The following is a 26671-nucleotide window of genomic DNA, read 5'->3' as shown; positions in this document are numbered from 1 at the left end:
TATCCATTGTAAAGCTCTTTATGCATGTGAATTCTCCTTACTTTTCTAATTATTCTTGGATAGTCACTTTAAAGAAACAGAAGAACTCCCCATCTGGAAATTGGAAGTAATACTTCACATGGTTGTGGCAAGGGGTCTATGAAATGATGTTATCTGGAAACTGAAAATCCTGTTACAGGATAGGCGAGGGCTCTTCTGCTAATGCCTCACTTTACAGGCTGTATTTTTTGGTTTGTTTCTTCCAATTTTTGTCTCATGTCCTTGTTAAGCTTAGTGACCGTAGGCAGGTAAAGTTTCGTTTGCATGCACATATTTTATTGACTTATGGTAGCCTATTGATTGAGTGGCTTTTTAGCTTCTGCTTGTTCAAACTGACTTCTAGGAGCCACTTATTGGGTTTTTAAGTAAACCATGGTTTATTTAGAAACATCTCCCCAATGAGGACAGAGTTTAAAAAGAAAGAAACTATAGGAATTTTACCTTCTCTCAACCCATTAATGGGTGTTTTTGAACACTAATGGATTAATGGATATTTGTAGAAGTTCAGAGTTGACAATATAGAGCCTGAGTTTAGAACTTGGTACATTATTTACCAGAGACATATTAACGCTGGAGGCATTGGTTTCTGCAAAAATCCCCCAGTCAATAACGTGTTAAGAAACTTTTAAATGGTCTTCTAACCTTTCTCCTTAATTATTATACATAAATCACATAAACATTTATCTGCTACCAACTTGGTAATATATATCTTACATATACAGGCACACAAACTCTGAACTCATACACTGCAATCTCTTCTGTTGCCAGCCAGGAATACCCACCACTCACTCATTTTGTCATCTAGAGGAACTAAGAGCAGTTACAGTTCGGAAATTGCAAATTGGTTGTCTGTGGCATGATTTTGGCCTCATCTATGTTTTGTTTGGCCCTCTCAAGTTTTTTGTTTTAATTTAATTAGTAGTTAATATGTCCATATTCCAAAACTTCACACAAAAATTTTCACCTGGATTGCCAACTTGTCTTGAAAAGTGGAATGAATTGGTAATAATTCATTCAATAATCCCCTAGAACTTAGCAGCAACTGGGCTTGAGCTCGCCAGTTCCCCTGCTAGGTTGTTGACTCTTTTGTAACCAGCTAGCCTTCTATTGTCATTGAGTAGACAGCCCTGCACTTAAAACTAATGCATTCATAAAGACCAGTTTAATATCATGGAACAGAGAGGAGATAATTGTGATTTGGCCGGTGTACCAATGGTAGGATGTATGAGTGGATAGCCACTATCTTAGTGGAATCTCTTATTTGAACCAGAAGGTAAACATTTAATACGATGGACATGAAGTTCCCAAAGCTCCTTCAAATGATTCTCTGAGCTCATATAACTTTGTGTTTGTCTACATGAATTATCTGTCCCTCTATCTCCAGGGAAGGTGCTTGCAACTTCTTTAGCTGCTCCTAAGGGCCTAGCAAACAGTGAGGTCAATAGTAGGAGCTCAGAAAATATGAAGCATTCTATCCAGTGATAGATGCACCATAAAGTCTTTCTTCTTCTGTACATCTGTGTCTCTTTTTCTGTTTTGCATACAGGGTTATCATTACCATCTTTCTAAATTCCATATATATTCGTTAGCTGGATTCTGTGGGAGAAGGCGAGGGTGGGATGTTTCAAGAGAACAGCATCGAAACATGTATATTATCTAGGGTGAAACAGATCACCAGCCCAGGCTGGATGCATGAGACAAGTGCTTGGGCCTGGTGCACTGGGAAGACCCAGAGGAATCGGGTGGAGAGGGAGGTGGGAGGGGGGATCGGGATGGGGAATACATGTAAATCCATGGCTAATTCATGTCAATGTATGACAAAAACCACTACAATACTGTAAAGTAATTAGCCTCCAACTAATAAAAAAAATGAAAAAAAAAAAGTCTTTCTTTTTTTAAGTATAGCAATATGAAGTTTATTAAAGTAAACTAACATGCATGCAATTAAAGCTATCCAGTCCTTACAATTAGAGTAGCTAGATATTGGTTACATGGCTTTTACCCTGAAAGAAAACAATTCTTAGTTAACTGAATCACCTGTCATTTTCTTTCTTTTCTTTTCTTGACCGTGACAAATGCTGAGTTCATGAAATGAGAACTGAACATTTTGATGATTTGCTTTGTCTCCAGATTAATGGATTAATTAGCTAATTAATTAACTGGTTTTCTGTGTGCTTAGGTGGATAACATGATTAATTAGTAGGGCACAAGTAAAGGAAGAAAAGGGAACATTTCTTAAGTACCAGGACGGGGAATTAAACAGTGATCATTACTACAGGTTGACAGAAGGAAGTTGCTGGGGAGAAGAGGCTGAATTCTATTTGTTTTAGTATGTCAAATCATAGGGTATGGCAAATTTTCTGAGGGAACCAGAGGGTCCAGGGTTCTGGGAGTCTTCTAGAGAAATAAATCCCCCTCCTCATTTCATCATTGCCACCTCATCCCACCATCCTAATCCTGAAAGCAACAGAAGGAGAAGGAACCTGGGTATGGCAGCAGGGGTAAGAAAAAGCAGTTGAAATTAAGAGATGTTTTAAACTTAAAATGGAATGGGGGAAATATCCAGCCAAAAACTGTAAATAAACTATTACAAAGGATACCATACATGGTAAAATAAGAACAATGGAAGAATTTAGCAATTGACAAAGTAAAATAGCTTGGGAAAGGAGAAGAAATAACAGATGTGGCTTCAGTTGTACAAAGTTGGAGCACTTAAAATTTTGAGCTTAAGTCTTTGGCAGAGAGAAGTAAATATGACTGTCTAGGTATCATGAAGACTTAGTGTGGAACAATACATGGCATGAAGTTGAAAAGATTGGGATAGAGAATACCAAATGCCATCATTGAGAACATATTCCATAGGCCATCTGACCAGAGGAAGAATGATGGAATCACAGAGCTTACACAGAGCTGTTTTCTCATTGATGACTCAATTTCAACAATTTAAATGTAATTTCTCACTCTTCATGCCACATTCCCACAAGATCTTTTTATCTCTTTGTCTTGACTCCTTGGCACCATTCTTTTGTAAACATCTCAAGGGTGGTACAATAACTTGGAAACTCCCATAAGTTATCAAGGTGATTCAGGTAAACTTTGATTGCTATGAATTGACTTTTCAATTGACATACAGAGGCTCTATCCATTAGTACTAACTTATTGGTTAAAGAATTGAACAGATAGTATAACAGATGTGGTTATATTTGGGAGAGTGGGAGTAGCAAATGATTGTTTAAGTGGGTCCCAAACTTAAATACCTCCTGGAATCGGGTGCCCCATCTAAAGGGAGAAGCTGCTACTCTGTCCCCGCAGACTGTTGCCATGTGAAAATGTAGGTCCCCTATTACCAGATGTTCAGATATTTTTAATAGAAACTTGGATTTTTATCTTAAATCTTCTGCTTTTTAAATGTCATCAATTAATTAAGAACTGAAAAACACAAGGTGGGCCAAGCAAACGCTTCCACAACCACCAAATGGTGAATTCTAATTTAGATGATGGATGGAATTCATGGTTGAGCCTTGATTTTATGAATTAAGTCTGTCTCTTCATCCATTCAGCATGGGCTTATTTGCAGCTCGGTGGGTGTGAGTTCTCCCAAGTGGTAGTCTTGCATGTTGACTTGTATCCTATAAGGTTACATTGGGGAAAGCCTCCCCAATGGTAATATGGTAAGCAGACTCTATGCTTGGTTAGAATCAATCTGTTCGGCAAGTAACAGAAAAATCAGTTGGTAAAACTATGAGATATGTAAATAAAGTAATAAGATGGTAATTCTTTTTCATGCACTTTTTGCTCTCACCAGATCATGAATCCCTTGATGGTTATGGTAAAGACTTGGGATTTGGTTCTAAAACTGTTGGGAAGCTACTGGAGGCTTGCAAGCAGGAAAGGATATGATTCAACTTATTATTCAAAAAGAACACTCTAAAATAGCGGATAGGAAAGCCCTGTCTAGGCCTGCAACCTGAAGACTTCCAAAATATCTGCCCTTACTGAACTCAGCCTCTCCCCCAACCATTTGTTCTTCCCTAGGAATGTAGCTCTTATATTTATATGTTCTGTCTCTCAACCCCTCCTCCTACCACAAATGAAAATGTTTTCCATGGTTGTTGGGCCATGTGTCCTAAGAAACTTAGAGCCTATATGATTTGGAATGTATTATCCAAGGGTAACTAATGCTTTTTCTGAATAAACTAACTACTCTGTATTCTTGCCTGGCCCTTAGGCCATTTCTCAGATATGTGACAGGGCCTTCCAGATATCTGAACTTCTCAAATGAAAGGACAAGTGATATGGTCTTGCAAATTGACCTAATTACTCAAAGCTATGCTTCTATCTTTCAGAAAATACTGAAGGAAGGACCTCTGCTAAAGAACTGTAACTCATTCAAGAGATGGAAGCTTAGATATTTTCTGGTTCGAGGACAAAGGCTCTGCTTTGCACACCATCCTGCGGTAAGAGAATACACACACACACACACACACACACACACATATGTATATATATATATACAATCTTGTCAATTGTGTTAGTAGGTAGGTACCAGGGAATATTTTGAGAGGAGATAAACCAAGAGGTAAAGACATGTTAGCAAGAATTAAGGTGGATAATCCTAATCTGGTCCACTATGTCCTTAGCTAGACCATATCCCATTATGTTGTTGCTGTTCAGTCCCTAAGTCATCCTGGACTCTTTGCAACCCCATGGACTGCAGCACTCCAGGCTCCCCTGTCCTTCACTACCTCCAGGAGTTGGCTCAAATTCATATCTATTAAGTCAGTGATGCTATCTAATCATCTCATCCTCTTCTGCCCCTTTCTCCTTTTGCCTTCAGTCTTTCCAAGCATCACGGTCTCTTCCAATCTTTACATCAGGTGGCCAAAGTATTGGCGCTTCAGCTTCAACATCAGTCCTTCCAATGAATATTCAAGGTTGATTTCCTTTAGGATCGACTGGTTCGATCTCCTTGCTGTCCAAGGGACTCTCAGGAGTCTTCTCCAGCACCACATTTCAAAAGCATCAATTCTTTGGTGCTCAACCTTCTTTATGGTCCAACACTCACATCCATATATGACTAGTTGAAAAAATATAGTTTTGACTAGACAGACCTTTGCAGGCAAAGTGATGTCTCTGCTTTTTAATATGTTGTCTAGGTTTGTCACAGGTTTCCTTTCAAGGAGAAAGCATCTTTTAATTTCATGGTTGCAATCACTGTCCATGTGATTTTGGAGCCCAAGAAAATAAAATCTGTCACTACTTGCACTTTTTTGCCTTCTATTTACCATGAAGTGATGGGACCAGAGGCCATGATCTTAGTTTTTTGAATGTTGAGTTTCAAGCCAGCTTGTTCCCTCTCCTCTTTCAGCCTCATGAAGAGACTCTTTAGCTTCTCTTTACTTTCTACCATTAGAATGATATCATTTGCATATCAGAGGTTGTTGGTATTTGTCCTGACAGTCTTGATTCCAGCTTGAGCTTCATCCAACCTTCATCCAGGATTTGAAATAGCTAAGCTGGAATTCCATCACCTCCACTAGCTTTGTTTGTAATGATGCTTTCTAAGGGCCACTTTCACAGCATCATCTTTTAGGATTTGAAATAGCTCAGCTAGACTTTCATCACATCCACTAGCTTTGTTCATAGTGATGCTTTCTAAGGCCCACTTGACTTCGCATTCCAGGATGTCTGACTCTAAGTGAGTGATCACACTATCATGGTTTTCTGGGTCGTGAAGATCTTTTTTGTATAGTTCTTCGGTGTATTCTTGCCACCTGTTCTTAATACCTTCTGCTTCTGTTAGGTGCATACCATTTCTGTCCTTTATTGTGCCCATCTTTGCATGAAATGTTCCCTTGGTATCTCTAATTTTCTTCACCAGATCTCCAGTCTTTCTCATTCTATTGTTTCCCTCTATTTCTTTGCATTGATCACTGAGGAAGGCTTTCTTATCTCTCCTTGCTATTCTTCGGAACTCTGCATTCAGATGGATATCTTTCCTTTTCTCCTTTGCCTTTCACTTCTCTTCTTTACATAGCTTTTTGTAAGGCCTCCTCTACAACCATTTTGCCTTTTTGCATTTCTTTTTCTTGGGGATGGTCTTGATCTCTTCTTCCTGTACAATGTCATGAACCTCTGTCCATAGTTCTTCAGGCACTCTGTATATCAGATTTAATCCCTTGAATCCATTTGTCACTTCTACTGTATAGTCATAAAGGATTTGATTTAGGTCAAACCTGAGTGGTCTAGTGGTTTTCCCTACTTTCTTAAGTTTAAGTCTGAATTTTGCAATAAGTAGTTCATGACCTGAGCCACAGTCAGCTCCTGGTCTTATTTTTCCTGACTGTATAGAGCTTCTCCATCTTTGGCTGAAAAGAATATAATCAATCTGATTTCAAATCCTAAAAGATGATGCTGTGAAAGTGCTGCACTCAATATCCAAGCAATTTTGGAAAACTCAGCAGGGGCCACAGGACTGGAAAAGGTCAGTTTTCATTCCAATCCCAAAGAAAGGCAATGCCTGAGAATGCCCAAACTACCATACAATTGCACCCATCTCACATGCTAGCAAAGTAATGCTCAAAGTTCTCCAAGCCAGGCTTCAACAGTACATGAACTGTGAACTTCCAGATGTTCAAGCTGGATTTGGAAAAGGCAGAGGAACCAGAGATCAAAGTGCCGACATCTGTGTTGGGTCATTGAAAAAGCAAGAGAGTTCCAGAAAAACATCTATTTCTGCTTTATTGACTATGCCAAAGCCTTTGACTGTGTGGATCACAGCAAACTGTGGAAAATTCTTCAAGACATGAGAATACCAGACCACCTGAACTGCCTCCTGAGAAATCTGTATACAAGTAAAGAAGCAACAGTTAGAAATGGACATGGAATAATAATCTGGTTCCAAATCAGGAAAGGAATACAGCAAGGCTGTATACTATCACCCTGCTTATTTAACTTATATACAGAGTACATCATGAGAAATGCTGGACTGGATGAAGCACAAGCTGAAAATAAGATTGCCGGAAGAAATATCAATAACCTCAGATATGCAGATGACACCACTCTTATGGCAGAAAATGAAGAAGAACTAAAGAACCTCTTATTGAAAGTGAAAGAGGAGAGTGAAAAAGTTGGCTTAAAACTCAACATTCAGAAAACTAAGATCATGGCATCTGGTCCCATCACTTTATGTTAAATAGATGGGGAAACAGTGGAAACAGTGACAGACTTTATTTTGCAAGGCTCCAAAATCACTGCAGATGGTGATTGCAGGCATGAAATTCAAAGACACTTGCTCCTTGGAAGAAAAGTTATGACCAACCTAGGCAGCTTATTACAATGCGGAGACATTACTTTGCCTGCAAAGGTCTAGTCAAAGCTATGGTTTTTCCAGTAGTCATGTATGGATGTGAGAGTTGGACTATGAAGAAAGCTGAATGCTGAAGAATTGATGCTTTTGAACTGTGGTGTTAGTGAAGACTCTATTGAACCAGTCCATCCTAAAGGAAATCAGTCCTGAATATTCATTGGAAGGACTGATGCTGAAGCTGAAACTCCAATACTTTGGCCACCTGATATGAAGAACTGACTCATTGGAAAAGACCCTGATGCTGGGAAAGAAGGCAGAAGGAGAAGGGGATGACAGAGGATGAGATGGTTGGATGGCATCACTGACTCAATGCACATGAGTTTGAGTAAACTCCAGGAGTTGGTGATGGACAGGGAGGCCTGAAATGCTGCAGTCCATGGGGTCGCACGCAAAAGTCAGACACAACTGAGGGACTGAACTGAAGGCCCACTTGACTTCACACTCCAGGATGTCTGACTGTAGGAGATTGACCACACCCTCATGGTTATCTGGATCAATAAGACCTTTTCTGTATAGTTTTTCTGTGTATTCTTGCCACCTCTTCTTAATCTCTTCTGTTTCTGTCAGGTTCTTAGTGAGCCACTTCATTCTTTCTGGCCTGAGTGCATGCTGTCACTTCAGTCGTGTCCGACTCTTTGCAACCCTAGGTACTGTAGCCTGCCAGGCTCCTCTGTCCATGGGATTCTCCAGGCAAGAACACTGGAGTGGGTTGCCACGCCCTCCTCCAGGGGATCTTCCTGAGGCAGGGATCAAATCTACATCTCCTGCAGCTCCTGCTTTACAGGCAGATTCTTTACCCCTGGGCCACCAGAGAAGCCTCAATCTTTCTGGAGCTATTAGTAATTGCCCTGAACTCTTCTCCAGTAGCATATTGGACACCTTTCAACCTGGGGGCTCATTTTCCAGTGTCATACCTTTTTGCCTTTTCATACTGTTCATGGAGTTCTCCAGTCAAGAATACTGGAGTGGGTTGCCATGCCCTACTCCAGTGGACCACGTTTTGTCAGAATTCTTCACTATGTCCTGTCCATCTTGGGTGGCCCTGCGTGGCATGGCTTATAGCTTCCTTGAATTATGCAAGGCCCTTCACCACAACAAGGCTGTGATCCATGAAGGCAATATCCTACTATATTCTCTAGCATAAACCTTTAGTTTTAAATAATCCTGAACTACATAAACTTTCCTATAAATCCACAGATAAGTTTTGGGAAGAGTTGTGTTTTTGGTTTGGTTTGGTTAATTTTCTGTTTGTTACATGATATATAAATCAAAATCGTGATGCTAAATAAATCCAGCACTCAAGCCAAAGAAATAATGGGATTATAACTGCCAAAAATGCCTGTTAGTGTGCCTATGTGTGTGTTTACTTTTTAGTGTATCTTTGCCTCAATAACCAGATGGTTCCTTTTCCCTCTCCTTCTCATACCTTTCCAGTTTGCACGCTTTGAAACAATTGATTTGTCTCAAGTTGCCTTGGCAGAAAGCAGCTGTAGAAACCTTTGCCACAGTTTTTGCGTAAGTAAAATTAGGATTGCCTGAATGGGCAAGGGTGAGAGATAGCTGGGAAGAGGGGTCTCCATACCCACCTGTCGCCTGTTTGGAATTCAAATTTCCCAAGTCTTCTATGATCCCAAAATGTGTTTGGAAATCCACTTAAAGTAGCATTGCAAATGAGGGCTAAATATTATTCATGTGAGTATTTTCTATCAGCCCACTGATGGGGGAAAAACATGATTGCCCTGGTCTCTATTACCAGTTTGATATAAAAGCAGAGCTGATTTCAGGATTGGGGTGGCTATTTCAAAAATCAATCCTTCTGGTGAAGGTAATTTAAATGAATATCATTGAGAGGCTTTCAAGAGACTGCTAATATGTTGTAGACTATATCAAGATATTTGAGCTATGTGACATTCTCTCCTTTGATGAAACATAAGAATCTAAATCCAAAGTGAAAGTTACTCTATGCTGAAATTACTAATGAGAGTACCTCAAAGAAAGCAGAGGATTTTCTAGGGGTGTATTCAAGGGCATGTCACTGCTAAAATGTCATAAGACGGTCGTTCAGGTAAATTCAGAACAAAAATCTCACTGAAAAATAACAAGTCTATTGCCCCAAGAATTCTCCTACCCATCTCCTCACAAAAATGTTTTTTTCTCAACCTCAGTGGTGGGCTATGGAGGAGGTGGAGAGTGGTACTTAGCAGACTAAAGAGCTACGGGCCCAATACCCTGCTTCCATGGCTGGTCCACAGTCTATTCTCCTTTGAAAGGAGAGCAGTTGAAAGGAGACCCTACTCTCATTTCTCTCTCATTGCATCATACTGACCCAGGAAAAAGCTGAGGGTTCTGTTGACCCAGTTCCAAAAATCTTAACTTTTTAGTGATAAGCATACAAGAAAATGTTTGGGGTATCCATTCTACAAAAATTCCAAGGGCTAGGTTTCCCCTTAGTCTAATTAAAACACAGAGGCACTATGCATCAACCCCACATAAGAATGGGTTTAGACCAAAGGAGTAGCTGTCGTTACTAATTCCAACGAGTCCCTATTGGCATTATCACAGAATCATGCTGTGCTACATTCACAAGAACAAAATTGTCTGTTGGTGTGGTGAGCTCCAGCTGCAAGATTTGGGCTTGGGGAGGCGGGAACTGGTAATGAAGATAAGTAAGGCCATTGAAGCAATGACTGATGCTATAGCTATCCATGCTCCCTCCTGCCCTTTAGGAAAAGATGAAATTAGCATGGTCTACCTCTGCTAGACCCTCAACATGGCTTTCTCATTGTTTCTGCAAGGTTCTTGCACCAAGCAGGATTAAAAGAGATAATAGTAAAATTCTCTTCAGATTTTCCCTAACCATAAGAAAGAAAGAAACTGGATTTGTAGTTTCCTCACTGCAGTCTCACTCTCCCCTCAAACAGAAATAGGCACACCCTGATGAAAATTAAACACTTTTACCATTTCAGGTAGATAGAGCAGCAAGTAAGCAAGTAAGATTTTCAGGCAACTTTATTTGAGTAACAGATGGGTGCTTGGGCTAGTGTTTAAGAGCATGTGTGCTGTAGCCAAAGAATCTAGATTCAAATTCTGGCTTAGTTTCTTACCTATTGTTTTGTCTTGAGCAAGTCATTTAACTCCCTTTGCCACAGAAAAAAATATTAGAAAGATGGTAATGATAACCCTATATGCAAAACAGAAAAAGAGACACAGATGTACAGAACAGACTTTTGGACTCTGTGGGAGAAGGCGAGGGTGGGATGATCTGAGAGAACAGCATCGAAACATGTATATTATCTAGGGTGAAACAGATCACCAGCCCAGGCTGGATGCATGAGACAAGTGCTCGGGCCTGGTGCACTGGGAAGACCCAAAGGGATCGGGTAGAGAGGGAGGTGGGAGGGGGGATCGGGATGGGGAATACATGTAAATACATGGCTGATTCATGTCAATGTATGACAAAAACCACTATAATATTGTAAAGTAATTAGCCTCCAACTAATAAAAATAAATGAAAAAAAATAAAGTGAGGGAAAATAATACTGCCTAGCTCTTGGATTTGTAATGAAGATTGAAATAAATAAGATACATAAAGTACAATAGAAGAGTGCCCAGTACATAGTAAGTGCCTTTAAATTGCTGTTTATTACTGTTATTAGTTGGGGTGGCTCTAGGAACTGCTGTCATATATTTAAGAAGTTGCTTTGGGTGTGCTTGGTAGACCTGTCTAGTATCTTAGAGAGTTCAAATGCTCTGTTTGGGGTAAAGTTTGACTTGGGAACCAGCTAATAATGTGACTTTCTGTAGGTGATCACACCACAACGAAATGTTACGCTGGCTGCACCCAATCGGAAAGACATGGAAGAATGGATTAACGTCATAAAAACCGTGCAACAGGGAGAAATTCGTAAGGTAGGGGAAATAATAGAGAATCCACTCAACTCTCATGGGTAAACACTTAATTGACTGCATTAGCTAAGCCACCTTTCAAACAGGGAAGTAATAAAATGGAAGCAGATACCATCTGATCAGGAATTTTGGATGTATATCATTAGGAAATCTGTCTATAAATAGAATTAATTCACTTAGACTCAGACCTTGGTAAATATGCGGTTTAGATACCTCTGTACACATCCACTTTATATATAGATGTCACTGTTTGCTCAATGGATGAGGTACTCAAGATGTATGTGAGAAGCTAACTTAGATGTTCTTATGTTATTAATAGCATAGCTGCAATCAGCAGTCTTGACTTGAGTCTGCTGAGTGACTATAGTAACAACTAAGGAAACTGAGGCTCAAGGATAAGGAACCAGACCAAGACAAAATAATTACTCAGTTGCAAAGCCAAGATTTAGACCCAGGCTATGTGAATCCAAAGCCTATGTCTCTAACCCTTATGCCCCTCTGCCTCTCTGTTTACCATTCACAACAAAGGAAATGTAGAGGGAGGAGCAAGGAACAGTCTTCCCCAAAGTATGGCAGGGTTCCTTTTCTCCTTAATAATACCAAGCCCTGGGCTACTGCTCCCTGCAACAAGTGGTGCTACCATTGCAACTCTGGGCTATGCCCTCTGCTCAGTCTTCTACAGACCTACTGCACTAGAAGTTATGTAAGTTCCAAGAGGGGAGGGATTTTTGTCATTTATTTACTTAGAGCAGTGTCTGGCACATAGTAGAGGCTCAATAAATACTCTTTGAATGAATAAATGAATCTAAGGGTAATCTTGGGCCCAGGGTGTAGAAAGAGAGTGATATATAGTTCATCCTAAAGCAAAGTTCTACTGTGAAGGTTTTAGAGATAATGCGGAAGATTAACTCAAACTTAAAAAGAAACTGATATATAGGAGGCTGCCTGATGCAAAGAAATGACTTGTTGGAAAAGACCCTGATGCTGGGAAAGATTTAGGTCAGTAGGAGATGGGGGTGGCAGAAGATGAGATGGTTAGATAGAATCACCATTGAGTTGGAAGATAGTGGAGGACAGATGAGCCTGGTGTGCTGCAGTCCATGAAGTCCCAAAGAGTCAGACTGGACTTAGCAAGTGCACATCAACAACAGCATATATAATTAAATTACTGTACCTGGATCTAACACAATATTGTAAATCAACTATACTTCAATGTTTAAAAACAAAAATAACACAAGAGGTAATAAGTCCTGACAAGATTGTGGAGAAAAGAGATTAATAATAAATTATTATTGGTACAGGCCTTATAGAAAGTAGTATTGAAGTTTCTCAAAGTATTAAAAATATAACTACCTTATGCTCCAGCAATTCCATTCTGGGTATATATAGCTATAGGACATGAAATCAGGATCTTGAATATGTATCATCACTCTCATGTTTCTTTCAGCATTATTCACAGTAACCAAGATATGGATGTAACCTAAATGTCCCTTAGTGGCTTAATGGGTTAAAAATGTAATATTTTTATATACAAATACAATGGGATATTGTTCAACCTTTAAAAAGAAGGAAATCTTGCCAGTTGTAATAATATGGATAAACCTGGAAGACATTATGCTAAGTTAAATAAGCCAGACACAGAAAGACAGTATTGTATGTCTTAATTTATATGTGGCATCTAAAATAAACTCAATCCCCAGGAGAAGGAAATAGCAACCCACTCCAGTATTCTTACCTGGGCAATCCCGTGGACAGAGTAACCTGGTGGGCTACAGTTCATGGGGTCACAGAGAGTTGGACCGCAAACTTCTAATTGGGGTTGGACTGCAAGAACTTGGACTGCTACAACAAATCCACAAATTGTGTGAATTAAGAAACTTAATCTGTCACAGTTCTGGAGTTTAGAATTCCAAAATCAGTGTATTGGCAGGGCCATGGTCTCCTGAAGCCTCTAGAAGAGAATCCTTCTTTGCCTCTTCTTAACTTCTAGTGATTACAGGCATTCCTTGGCATTCCTTCACTTGTAGACACATCATTCCAATCTCACCCTCTGTCAGCACTTGCTGTTCTCTCCTGTGACTATGTCTGAATTGCCCTCTTCTTATAAGGACAGTAGTCACTGGTTTAGGGCCTACTCTAATCCACTCTGTGTGTGTGTGTGTGTGTGTGTGTGTGTGTGTGTGTGTGTGTGTGTGGCTCAGTCGTGTCCGACTCTTTGTGACCCCACAGACTGTAGCCCACCAGGCTCCTCTGTCCATGGAATTCTCCAGGCAAGAATACTGGAATGGATTGCCATTCCCTTCTCCAGTGAATTTTCCCAACCCAGGGATCAAACCCAGGTCTCCTGCATTGTGGGCAGATTCTTTACTGTCTGAGCTGCCAGGGAACCCCAATCCATTATGACCACATCTTAAATTGATTGCATCTATAAAGATCCTATTTTGAAATAAGATCACATTCACAGATACTAGGTATTTAAACATATTTTGGCAAGGGACATAATTCAGCATACAACACATACTCACTCAGGGTTGTGTGCATCAAAGTTTCCTTATACAAGAAGATGCACATAAGGAATATAAATCCCATTTCCTCTACTGCTGAACCAAAACAATGTCCATTTTATAAATGTTTATATTATGTAGCCACTTGTACCATGAAATTCAGTATTCTACTCAGAGTTCTTCATTTCTTCCATTTGTCCTATAGAATCTTGAACACTATAGGAGAGCTCACTTGTAACTCTATACTAGAAGGATCTGTTTAGGAAGCTGTCTCCTACAGTAGACTTTGAGCTCCTTGAGGGCAAAAACTATGGATCATGCATCTCTACATCTCTAGTTCCTAGCTTTGTAGATGACACAAAGTAGCTCTTCGTAGTTATTGGAGAAGAGGGGGAAGCTGGAAGGAAGGAAGGTACTTGTAGAGTTATAATCTTGTGGCTTGGGAAATGGAAAGGTGCTGGTTACTCAGTATGTCAAGACCAAGTCTATCTCATTTCCTCATGACTCTCCACTCTCTACTCTGATCTTGGAACTTTGCCAGGGTGTCAATATAAAAAAAATAATACAATCACAAAGTGACCTCATACTAGATGAGCCTTTGTCTCATCCAAGTAGCTTTTCCTTCCAGAAGCTTCCTGGTCAACAGCAGTTTAGCACATAAATAGCATGCCAGAGAGGGAAGCAGGATTCAAAGAGTACCATATACAGGCTATGTTTTAGATGACTAATTCCTCTAAATTAATCAAAGTTGAAGACTAAATGTGCTAGGTCCCTCAATAGTGCCCTCTTTGCTCCCCCTCTTTTTTCCTTTCTCTCCTATCCTTCTCTCTCTCTCTCTCTCTCTCTCTCTTGGACCGCTATCAGGAAGAATGTGTATTTCATTTTAAGGTCTTATGCCTTTACATGCCCAAATGATTATAACATCAAGAATAAATAGCTGAATGTGTATACCTATGTCTACATTCCAGAGGAAGGCAGAGGAAGAAGAGATTAGGCATTCACAGGAATTAGAGAAAAGGTGGAAGTGTCCTGTGGAATGCACACCCAGAATAAATTGGAGGGTTTTTGATGCCCACCCCTCCCCCTTCTCCTTTTAACCCCAAAACTAGTTGCTGTTATACCCTGTGCCTGCCGAACAGTCATGAGAAATAGGCTGTGTTAAACAAATGCAGCATTTACAGGCAGGTTAATAGTAAACATCGAATTCAATACCATGAAAGAGGGACACCAAACAGAATGCCGTTTCAAGAGGGCAGAGACTTTGTCTTATTCATCACTATATCCCCAGTGCCTTGAAAAGTGCCAAGCACATAGTAGTTACTCGGTAAATATTTAAGGAATTTTGAATGAATTGAATTGATTAACCAGAAAATTTCTATGGGCAGCCAGAGCATGGTATTCAGAAAAGAATGCTTTGGCCAGAAGCTTCTGAAATGAAATTGTTGTCCCAGCAATGCAGTTCTCTACTCACTTGGCAACAGTAAGCCAGGAAGGGTAACATATATCTTCAGGAGGAAGCTAAAGCCTGACAAGCATTCCTTAGCCCAGGGTCAGAGCCCTACTTCCTCTCTTTCTTGCCTGGTCAGAGGATTTGGAACCCATGCGCCCTGCACTGGGAGTGTGGAGTCTTAATCACTGGACTGCCAGGGAATTCCACCCCCTCATTCTTTTTCCCTTTCCAAAACCACTGGGGAAAAAAATAGAGATGGGAGGTTTATTGTCAGCTCAATTTTGATTCTTACTCTTCACATGCTCTGACACCTTATATAGCTGGCCATTTCACCCTTAGCATCAGGTTTTCTGGCTTTCCCTAATCCATCTCTGTGATTAACTCTCTATTCTTTGTTCTCTTTTATTTATTTTAGATACCTGCAGCAGAAAACAACCCTTTTCTTACTGGAATGCACTACTGGTATTCGAGCCACAGTCCCCGGACCCAGCACTGCAATGTTTGTCGGGGGAGCATTCCTGCCTTATCTCAAAATGTTATCATCTGTGAAGGTAACTTTCTGATTCCTTTAGGAAGTGGAGCTCAGTGGGTGGAGACAGGGGTGAAAAAGTTCATGTGGCTTTAGTATCATTGACTCAAACCACGTGACTGACTCTAGTGTAAGATTAAACATGATATTTAACAGACTGGGAAAAGAAGATGGGAGGAAATTGGCATGAGGGAGAATTTTCATGAATCAAAAGAGAGGGTTGGATCTGGGAGGACTGGACAATACAGTCACATGGTTGAAAAAAAAACAAACAAACAGAAAATCATCTCTTTTTTTATCATCAATTTCCATTCAAGTTGGGTAGTAGAAAATTTGGCCAGGAAGAATGAAGAGAAACTGAAATATATGGAAAATAAGCCTTTGGAGTTAAGTCATAACTTCTTAGATGCATCTAGGTTCTAGCTTTTAGAGCAGCTTAGGGAAAGAAATTAGAATCTTTATTGTCACCAGATTAACATCCATTTTTTTTCTTCTTTTTACAGTGTGCAAAGTAAAGTCTCACAGATTATGTGCTTTAAGAGCAAACAAAGATTGCAAATGGAATACATTATCCATTACTGATGACCTCCTCATGCCTGCAGATGAAGTAGTGAGTACCAGCCATGCTTTCTCGTAATCACCCTTTTACATCTCCCCTTCAGTCAGGACACACAGACAACCCAAGTAGGCGTGTTCCCTAAGCTCATGATCCAACAAATCTGTAAGAATGAAAGCCTCCTCCCATCTCCCACCTGTCATTGGTCACTAGTATCGAAGTAGGGAGAGCAGGACAATGGAGAACTTCCTTAGGGTTATCTAGTGTCCTCCAAGGGGTAGAATGGTTATTCCAGCTGGCCTTCCTCTCTTTATATCTCTAACTTCTATATCTTGTCTCTTTCTATCCTTCAGAAAACCATGCCTCATCAATGGGTAGAAGGAAACATATCTGCCAGTTCTCAGTGCGCAGTATGTCATGAGAACTGCGGCAGTTACCAGAGACTTCAAGATTTCCGGTGTCTCTGGTGTAATTCTACGGTAAGACTCTTCTCATTTCCTTGATACTTAAGAGAATTGACTTCTAGAGAAGGGGTGGATTGGAGGTTGATTGTGCCTACACATAGATAGAAATCTCAGTGACCCTTAGTCAGATATAGATTATACAGATTCTATAGTGTAGAACTCAATATCCTACCTTTCTAAAATTTGCTATGGAATCTTTGAGAGAAAGATGTAATACTCCCTCTTATCTTTGAGGGTCTTAAATGGTGAAGCCTGCTAGCAGATGGGAAGAGCTGAACTCTTTTATGACATTATGGTCAATTAAAAAATTTGTTCTCAGTATACCCTTAAGAAACCTCCTGCTTTCCTCATTTATCATTTCCTAGGAAATTGTAATCTTTGTTAATTAATAATGGTTAATAATATTAGTACATTATTACTGCCACTATATATTATTTTATATACATGACTTCATTTAATCTTACAACAACCCTAAACCAACCCTCATTGTCCCCATTTACAGAAGGGGAAAGTGAGGTTCAGAAAAGTGAAGTGATTTGCTCAAGGTCATGCAGCCAGTAAGCAAAACAGTCTTGATTTACACATAACTGTGCAAAAAACTGTGCTCTTAACTACCATACCTTTAAACCAGTGGTTCTCAGCTGGGGTTATTTTCTCCCACCCCCAGGACACATTTGACAATGTCTGGAGAATTTTTTGTATCCAATGATATTCTGATGGAATTTTTTCTATTTATTGAAGTATAGATGTTTTATAATATTATATAAATTTCAGGGTTACAAAATGATGATTCACAATTTTTAAAGTTTATACTCCATTTATACATATTATAAAATATTGCCTATATTCCCTGTGTTGTTCTATATATCCTTGTAGCTTATTTATTTCATACATAATATTAATAATTTGTACCCCTTAATACCCTACCCCTATCTTCACCTCCCCTCTTCCTTCTCCTCACTAGTAAACACAGGTTTGTTCTCTATACCTGTGAGTCTATTTCTTTTTTGTTATATTCACTAGTTCATTTTTTAGATTCTGTATATAAAAGAACTCTGTCTGACTTATTTCACTTAGCATAATACTCTCAAGGTCCATCCATGTCAGTGCAAATGGCAAATTTTCATTCTTTTGAATGTCAGAGTACTATTCCATTATATATAACAGAAAAAAAAGAACTTTTTAGCCACTCCAACTTTTATGTATGTAACAATTGTTCTTTATCAATTCATCTGTTGATGGGCACTAAGTAAGGATGCTTCCATATCTTCACTATTACAAAATATGCTGCTGTGAACATTGAGGTGCATATATATTTTTGAATTAATGTTTTCTTCAGATATATAGCCAGAAGTAGGATTGTTGGATGCTAGGAGCCTAGCAAGCTATAGTCCATAGGGTCACAGAATTGGACACAACTGAAGTGACCGAACACGCATGTGATACCTCTATGTTTAGTTTTTTGAGGAACCTCTATACGGTTTTCTAGAGTGACTGTACCAGTTTACATTCCCACCAACAGTATACTAGGGTTCCATTTTCTCCACATCCTTGCCCACATTTGTCATTTGTGGTCTTTTTGATGATAACCATTCTGACAGGTGTGATGTGATATCTCATAGTGGCTTTGATGTGCATTCCCCTGATAATTAGTGATGTTGAGCATCTTTTCATGTGCCTGTTGGTGTTCTATATATCTTCTTTGGAAAAATTGTCTATTTAGGTCTTCTGCCCATTTTTTTACTGGAAGATAATTGCTTTAGAATGTTGTGTTGGTTTCTACTGTACAAAAACATTCATCAGCCATAAATATAATATATATATATATATTTATTTAGGCTCCCTCTTGAGCCTCCCTTCCATTTTTAATTGGGTTGTTTTTAAATATTGAGTTGTATGAGCTATTTATATATTTTGGATATTAACCCCTTATTGGTCATATCATTTGCATATAGTTTCTTCCATTCTGTAGGGTGTCTTTTCATTTTGTTGATGGTTTCCTTTGCTATGCAAAAGCATTTAATTTTAACTGGATCCCATTCATTTATTTTTGCTTTTATTTCCTTGCCTTAGGAGACAGATTAAAAAAATATTGTTATAATTTATGTCAAAGAGTGTTTCGCCTATATTCTTTTCTAGTAGTTTTATAGCTTCAGGTCTTATATTTAGGTCTTAAATCCATTTTGAGTTTACTTTTTTATATGGTATGAGAAAATGTACTAATTTCACTTTTACATGTAGTTGCCCAGTTATCTCAGTACTACTTATTGAAGAGACTGTCTTTTCTCCATAGTCTAATCTTGCTTTCTTTTTTGTAGATTAACTTATCATAAGTGTGTGGGTATATTTCTGGGCTCTTTATTTTGTTCCAGTGATCTATATGTCTGTTTTAGTGCCATTACTATTGCCTATTGCTCTGTAGTAAGGTCTGAAGTTAGGGAGTACTTCTTAAAAATTTTTTGACTTTCAGGGTCTTTTGTCCCATACAAATTTTAGAATTATTTGTTCTAGTTCTGGAAAAATGCCATTGGTATTTTGATAAGGATTGCATCAGACCTGTAAATTCCCTTGGGTAATATGGTCATTTTAACAATTTTAATTCTTGCAATCCATGAAAAAGGTATATCTTTCCATCTGTTTGTGTTGTCTTTCATCAGTATATAAGTACAGGTATTTTTACCTCCTTAGAAAAGTTTATTCTTACATATTTGATTCTTTTTGATGTTATTGTAATTAGGATTTTCCCATAATTTTCTGACGGTCCATTGTTAGTGAATAGAAATTCAACAGATTTCCATATAATTAATTTTGTATCCTGCAACTTTACCGAACTCATTGATGAGCTCTACTTGTTTTCTGATGGTGTCTTTAGGATTTTCTATATATAATATCATGTCATCTGCACATAGTGACATTTTTACTTCTTCCTTTCTAATGTGGATTCCTTATAATTCTTTTTTTGTCTGATTGCCGTGGCTAGGAATTCCAATACTGTTGAATAAAAACAGTGGGAATGTCTTTTCCTGATTGTCTTTTTCCTGATCTTAGAGGAAATGCTTTCAGCTTTGTGCTACTGTTGAATATGAAGTTAGCTGTGGGATTATCATATATGGCCTTTATTATGCTAAGGTATGTTCCCTCTATATACACTTTCTGGAGAGTTTTTTATCGCAAATGGATGTAGAATTAAAGAAAGCTGAGTGCCAAAGAATAGATGCTTTTGAACTGTGGTGTTGGAGAAGACTTTTGAGAGTCCCTAGGACTGCAAGGAAATCAAACCAGTCAATCCAAAAGGAAATCAGTCCTGAATATTCATTAGAAGGACTGATGCTGAAGCTGAAGCTCCAATGCTTTGGCTACCCGATGCAAAGAACTGACTCACTGGAAAAGACCCTAATACTGGGAAAGACTGAAGGCAGAATTAGAACGGGATAATAGAGGATGAGATGGTTGGATGGCATCACCAACTCAATGGACATGAGTTTGAGCAAACTCTGGAAGTTGGTGAAGTACAGGGAAGCCTGGCGTGCTGCAGTCCATGGGGTCACAAAGAGTTGACCATGACTGAGCGACTGAACTGAACTGACTGAACTGAGAATTCACCTGTGAAGCTATCTAGTCTTGGACTTTTGTTTCTTGGAAGTTGTTTCATTACTGATTCAATTAAATTATTGGTAGTTGATCTGTTCATATTTTCTATTTCTTCCTGGTTCAGTCTTGATAGATGGTACATTTCTAGGAATTTGTCCATTTCTTCTATGTTGTCCATTTTATTGGTATATAATTATTTGTAGGAGTCTCATTATCCTTTGCATTTCTATGGTATCAGTTGTAACTTCTCCATTGTCATTTATAATTTTATCCATTTGGGCCATCTCTCTTTTTTCTTGATGAGTCTGGCTAAGGGTCTATCAATTCTGTTTATCTTTTCAAAGAACTAACCCTTAGTTTTATTAATCTTTTCTATTGTATTTTAGTCTCCATTTTATTTATTTCTACTCCAATCTTTATGAATTTTCCTCTACCAACTTTGGGGTTTGATCTCTTTTTCTGCTTCTTTTAGGAGTAAGGTTAGTTTCTTTGAGATTTTTTCTTTTTTTATTAGGTAAACATATCACTATTAAATTCTCTCTTAGAACTGCTTTGCTATGTCTCATATATTTTGGATTGTGTGTTTTCATTTTCATCAGTCTTCAGCCTTTTTTTTAATTTCTCTTTTTTTTTTATTAGTTGGAGGCTAATTACTTCACAACATTTCAGTGGGTTTTGTCATACATTGATATGAATCAGCCATAGAGTTACACATATTCCCCATCCCGATCCCCCCTCCCACCTCCCTCTCCACCCGATCCCTCTGGGTCTTCCCAGTGCACCAGGCCCAAGCACCTGTCTCATGCATCCCACCTGGGTCGGTGATTTTTTTATTTCTCTTTGAGTTCTTCAGTGATCCATTGGTTGTTTAGTAACATATTGTTTAGCTTCTGCATGTTTCTATTTTTCACAAGTTTCTTTTTCTTTTCTTTTCACTTTTAGTTGGTTTCTAGTTTCATAATATTGTGAAAAGAAAAGATGTTTTATATGATTTCAATTTTCTTAAGTTTACCAAGGTGCCTTCCTGGTGGCCCAGATAGTAAAGAATCAGCCAGCAATGCAGGAGACCCAGGTTCAATCCCTGGGTCGGGAAGATTCCCTGGAGAAGGGAAAGGCTACCCAATCCAGTATTCTTTTTGTTTTTTTCTTCCCTTACTCTCTTCTCTTATGATTTGATGACTATCTTTAGTGTTATGTTTGGATTCCTGTTTTGTCTTTTGTGTGTGTGTACCTATTATAGATTTTAAGTTTGTGGTTACCATGAGGTTTATATCTATATCTATACTTAATTGTTTTAAGTTACTGATCTCTTAATTTCAAATACATTTTAGCAATCCAACATTTGTACACTCCTCCCTTCACAATTTACTGTTTTTGACATCACATTTTGTATCTAACTCTTTTGTGTAATCCTTAACTATTTATTGCAGATATAGATTATTTTATTCCTTTTTTCTTTTAACCTTCCTACTTTCTATGTGGTTGATTTTCTACCTTTACTGTATATTTATTTTTTACCAATGAGCTTTTCTCGATTGTAATTTTCATGTTTCTAGTTGTGGGCTTCTGTTTTTCACTTAGAGAAGTCTCTTTAACATTTGTACTACTTGTGTGGTGGTACTGAACTCTTTTATCTTTTGCTTGTCTGTATAACTTTTCACCACTCCATCAATCTAAATGAGAGCCATGCCAGGTAGCTTATTCTTGGTTATAGGTTTTCCTCCTTTCACCACTTTAAATATATCATGCCACTCCCTTCTAGCCTGCTGAAAAGTCCACTGATAGATTTATGGCAGTTCCCTTGTTTGTAATGTGTTGCTTTTTCCCTTATTGCTTCTATGGTGGCTCAGACGGTAAAGAATCTGCCTGCAGTGCAGGAGACCCAGGTTCAATGCCTGGGTTGGGAAGATCCCCTGGAGAAGGGAATGGCAACCCTCTTCTGTATTCTTGCCTGGAGAATTCCATGGAGAGAGGAGCCTGGCAGGCTACAGTCCATGGGGTTGCAAAGAGTCAGACATGACTGAGCATGACTTTCACCTTACTTTATTTTCATTTTTTCCATTTTAATTACAGTGTATCTTGGTGTGTCCCTCTTTGGTTTAATCCTGTATGGGTTACTCTGCACTTCCTGGATTTGAATGTCTGTTTACTTTCCCAATTTAGGGAAATTTTCAGCTATTATTTCTTCAGTTATGTTCTCAGCACCTTTCTCTCTTCTACTTCTGGGTTCCCTATAATGTGAATATTAGTGCTCTTGATGTTGTCTCAGAGATCTGTTAAACTGTCCTCATTTCTTTTCATTAATTTACTGTTCAGCATCAGTGATTTCTGCTACCCTGTATTCCAGCTTGCTGATTCATTCCTCTGTATCGTTTAGTCTACAGTTGATTCCTTCTAGTGTATTTTTTATTTCAGTTATTGTATTTTTCACCTGTTTTTGGTTTTTCTTTATATTTTCCAACTCTTTGTTAAAAACTTCTAACTTCTCAACTCTGTGCATCCATTCTTCTCCCAAGTTCTTTGATTATTTGTAGGATCACTACCCCAAACTCTTTTTTAGTTAGATTGGCTGTCTCCACTTCACTTAGTTTTTCTTCTGGGATTTTGTCTTGTTCCTTCATTTGGAACATGTTTGTCTGTCACCTCATTTTGCCTAAGTCATTGTATATATATGGTAGGTTGGTTACATTTCCCAACCTTGAAGAAGTAGCCTTTTGTAAGAGACATCCTCTGTGTCCCAGAAACATATTCCTCTCTTATCACCAGAGCTAATTCTCTAGGGGTGCCCCCTATGTGGGCTACATGGGTTTTTCTGTTGTGGTGGGTCGACTACTATGGGTGGTCTGGTAGTCATGGTTGACCTTCAGTCCAGCTGGTTGATAGATTTTGCCTCGTGTGGGTGCTGCAGGACCAAGTCACTAGGCGGCTGGCTGTGAAACAGCAGGGGGCCCTAGGACTAGTGCTGGCTTACTGGTGGTCAGAGCCAGGGTCCAAGAGATCCTGGGGCTGTTGCCAACAGACCTGTGGTTGAAGTCAGGTCCTCTGACTAGTGGTGGCCCACTAGCAGAAAGAACTGAGTCCTGAGGTTTGGCTTCAGGGCCCCACAGCTGGTGTTGGACTCCAGTGGGTAGGCCAATTTCTGACACAACTGGCCTGGGGTGTCTTGAAGCTTGTGTTGGCCTGCTGGCAATCAGGACTATGGCCCAGTGGTCCCATGGCTGGTGCTGGACTACTGTTGGGAGGGCTGAGTCTGCAGGCTGTGAGGCTGTAGTTGTCTTGTGGATAGTCCCTGTCCACTGATGGGTAAGGCTGGTCCTGAGGCTAGAGCAGTCTTGCTGGTGGGTGGATCCAGGCATTCTAGAGCTGGAGCCTGCCAACTGGTGGGTAGAGGTCAGTCCCAGGTCTCTGGCTGCCAGGCTCTTAGGGATCCTGGTCTAGTACCTTCAGACACTGGTGTGTGGGGACACTTCCTGGGCCCTCTGGTGGACATGTGTAGGGGGATGTTTGTGGGTTCAGATGATCTTAAGGCAGCATGTGTGCTGGTGGGTAGGGCTTGCCCTGAGGCATTCTGGTACTGATGCCTATGGACTGTTGAGTGGGAGTGGGGATGGGTCCTGAGGTTAGTAAGATGGAGGGATGATTCCAAAATGGTGCTTGCTAGCTCCAGTTCCCCCATGGTAGAGCAAGCTTCCAAAAATGGCTGCAACCATTGTCCCCAGAGTGAGCTCCACTTGCCACCTGCCTCTCCAGGAGACTCTCCAAGATCATCAGTTAGGTCTAACCCAGGCTCCTTTCAAATTTCTGCTTCTACCCTGGGTCCAAGAGCATATGAAATTTTGTTGTGCCCTTAAGAGTAGAGTCTCTATTTCCCACAACCCTCTGAGACTCCTGAAAGTAAGCCCTGCTGACCTTCAAAGACAAACATTCTAGGGGCTTGTCTTCCAGGGCAGGACCCCCAGACTGGGTAGCCTGATATGGGGCTCAGACCGCTCTCTTCTTGGGGAGAACTTCTACAATTGTAATTCCTGCTTGTTGGTTGCCCACTCAGGGGTATGAAAATTGACTATACAACAACTCCACCCCTCCTACCCATCGTGTTGTGGTTCCTTCTTTATAGTTTTAGTTGTGTTAATAGAAGATCTTTTCTGATAAGCTCCAAAATTTCTCATGGATGGTTGTTCTGTAAATAGTTGTATTTTGGTGTGCCCAGTGAAAGGAGGTGAGTTTGGGGTCTTTCTACTCTGCCATTTTGCCTGATGTCTTTTTCTAGAGGTATTTTTATTGTTACAATGTCTTTGTCTAGAGATATTTTTATTGTTACAACTCAGGGGGAAAGGATGTGCTGCATACTTCCAGTGAATAGAGGCCTAAAATTCTGCTAAACTTCCTGCAATACACAGGATAGCACAAAGAACTATTTGGCCCAAAATATCAATAGCAATGATATTGAGAAACACTGATCCAGTCTTTGTAGCCTTTTATATGCTTCTTTAAAACCGATCATTCTAAACAAGAAGAAATGAAAGTATGAACTTCTTCTTAAAAGATCTTGGTTTCCTCTGCCTTGCTTCTGCCAGTGGACATCATCTTTGTAATTTCCTTCTGCTCTGCTCCAGCTTACTTATCTCCTGGAAGGAAGCTTGAACTCTCATCAGGTGTCCTGATTTTTGCACCTGCCCCCCAGGGAACACCTCTAGATCACCTGGATCTGATGACCAGCAGGATTTATGCTCAGAGGTCCCAAAGAATTGTAACAAATGAAGAAAGAGTTCTTGTAACTGTCACCACCAGGGCACAGCAAGAAGCACAGATTGAGGAGCCCAATCTTTCTGCAAAAGAGGTCTGTCATCTTCATCCTTGCAGCCTGAGGAATAGACTTTTAATTAAACATATATCTAAGGGCCAACTGTAATCCTTTCTATAGACCTTAGAAGCAGGTGCTTTTTCACGCTTTCTTTTTGACATGATCCAAAATGCTAGTATCTCCTGGAGAAGAGCTGTTACACATGCTTTGTGCCCAGGTGTTTTGTGATTTCTGCTCAAGGGACAACTCTTGATTGCCTGGCTCTGGTGGCCAATGGAGCTTGCATTTTGGGATCCCACGGGACTGTAACAGAGAGAGAGTTTTTGGCCAACCACCACCCGAAGGGCACACACAGACAATAGGCTGAAACACAACTCATCTTTCTGTGAAAGAGGCTTGTTTACTTGTCCTGGAGCTTTGGCATGGAGAGCAGGCCTCTGGCTTCACACTCATCTAAGAATCTACTGAGATGCTCTTTGAGGATGGTGGATGCCACAATTCTGCTCTCCCTATGATTTACAACAGGTCATGGACATCTACTGGAAAGGAGCATGTATACTCATCTGGCACGCCAGTTTTTACAAATGCCACATAGGTGACACTTATAGGTCACCTAACTCTGGTGACCAGTGGGACTTACATATTCAATCCCACAGAACTATATCTATTGGCATACTCTAAAAGCTATAGCCTGAGGGCCCAGCTACCAATTAACCTGAATCTAGGTACTGATACTCATGTCCATCGAGTTGATGATGCCATCCAACCATCTCATCCTCTGTTGTCCCCTTATCCTCCTGCTTTCAATCTTTCCCAGCATCAGGATCTCTTCCAGTGAGTCAGTTTTTCTCATCAGGTGGCCAAAGTATTGGAGTTTCAGCTCCAAAGTATTGGAGCATCAGTCCTTCCAATGAATATTCAGTACTGATTTCCTTTAGGATTGACTGATTTGGCATCCTTGCAGTCCAAGGGACTCTCAAGAGTCTTCTCCAACACTGTAGTTCAAAAGCACTAATTCTTTGGTGCTCAGCTTTCTTGTTTTTTCAACGTCCATACATGACTACTGGAAAAACCATAGCTTTGACTAGATAAAACTTTTTTGGCAAAGTAATGTCTCTGCTTTTTAATATGCTGTCTAGGTTGGTCATAGCTTTTCTTCCAAGGAGCAAGTGTCTTTTAATTTCATGGCTGCAGTCACTATCTGCAACGCTTTTGGAGCCCCCCAAAATTAAGTATGTTACTGTTTCCATTGTTTCCTCATCTATTTCCCATGAAGTGATGGGACTGGGTGCCATGATCTTAGTTTTCTGAATGTTGAGTTTTAAGCAAACATTTTCACTCTCCTCTTTCACTTTCATCAAGAGGATCTTTAGTTCTTCACTAGTTGGGACACCCCAAATATTGGGATCCACTAGAATTAAAATAGGCTGCTTGGAAAATCACAAAAGCTTGAGAAACA

At 39.7% G+C, this 26671-nt stretch overlaps 1 protein-coding gene across 1 annotated transcript in view; it reads left to right on the top strand.

Moving 5' to 3' along the window:
- Positions 1-26671, top strand: part of DGKK (diacylglycerol kinase kappa) — a 173016-nt gene that overhangs the window by 44848 nt on the left and 101497 nt on the right. The window contains exons 2-7 of the mRNA XM_065915452.1: positions 4386-4496; positions 8843-8923; positions 11213-11317; positions 15684-15819; positions 16301-16407; positions 16707-16832. Coding sequence (XP_065771524.1) covers positions 4386-4496; positions 8843-8923; positions 11213-11317; positions 15684-15819; positions 16301-16407; positions 16707-16832 — 666 coding nt within the window. The remainder of the gene's footprint in view (positions 1-4385; positions 4497-8842; positions 8924-11212; positions 11318-15683; positions 15820-16300; positions 16408-16706; positions 16833-26671) is intronic.

This window comes from Muntiacus reevesi, chromosome X (assembly GCF_963930625.1).
Source record: "Muntiacus reevesi chromosome X, mMunRee1.1, whole genome shotgun sequence".
Lineage (NCBI taxonomy): Eukaryota > Metazoa > Chordata > Mammalia > Artiodactyla > Cervidae > Muntiacus > Muntiacus reevesi.
Note: the sequence above shows the minus strand (reverse complement) of the source record. Positions and strands in the feature narration are given on the sequence as shown.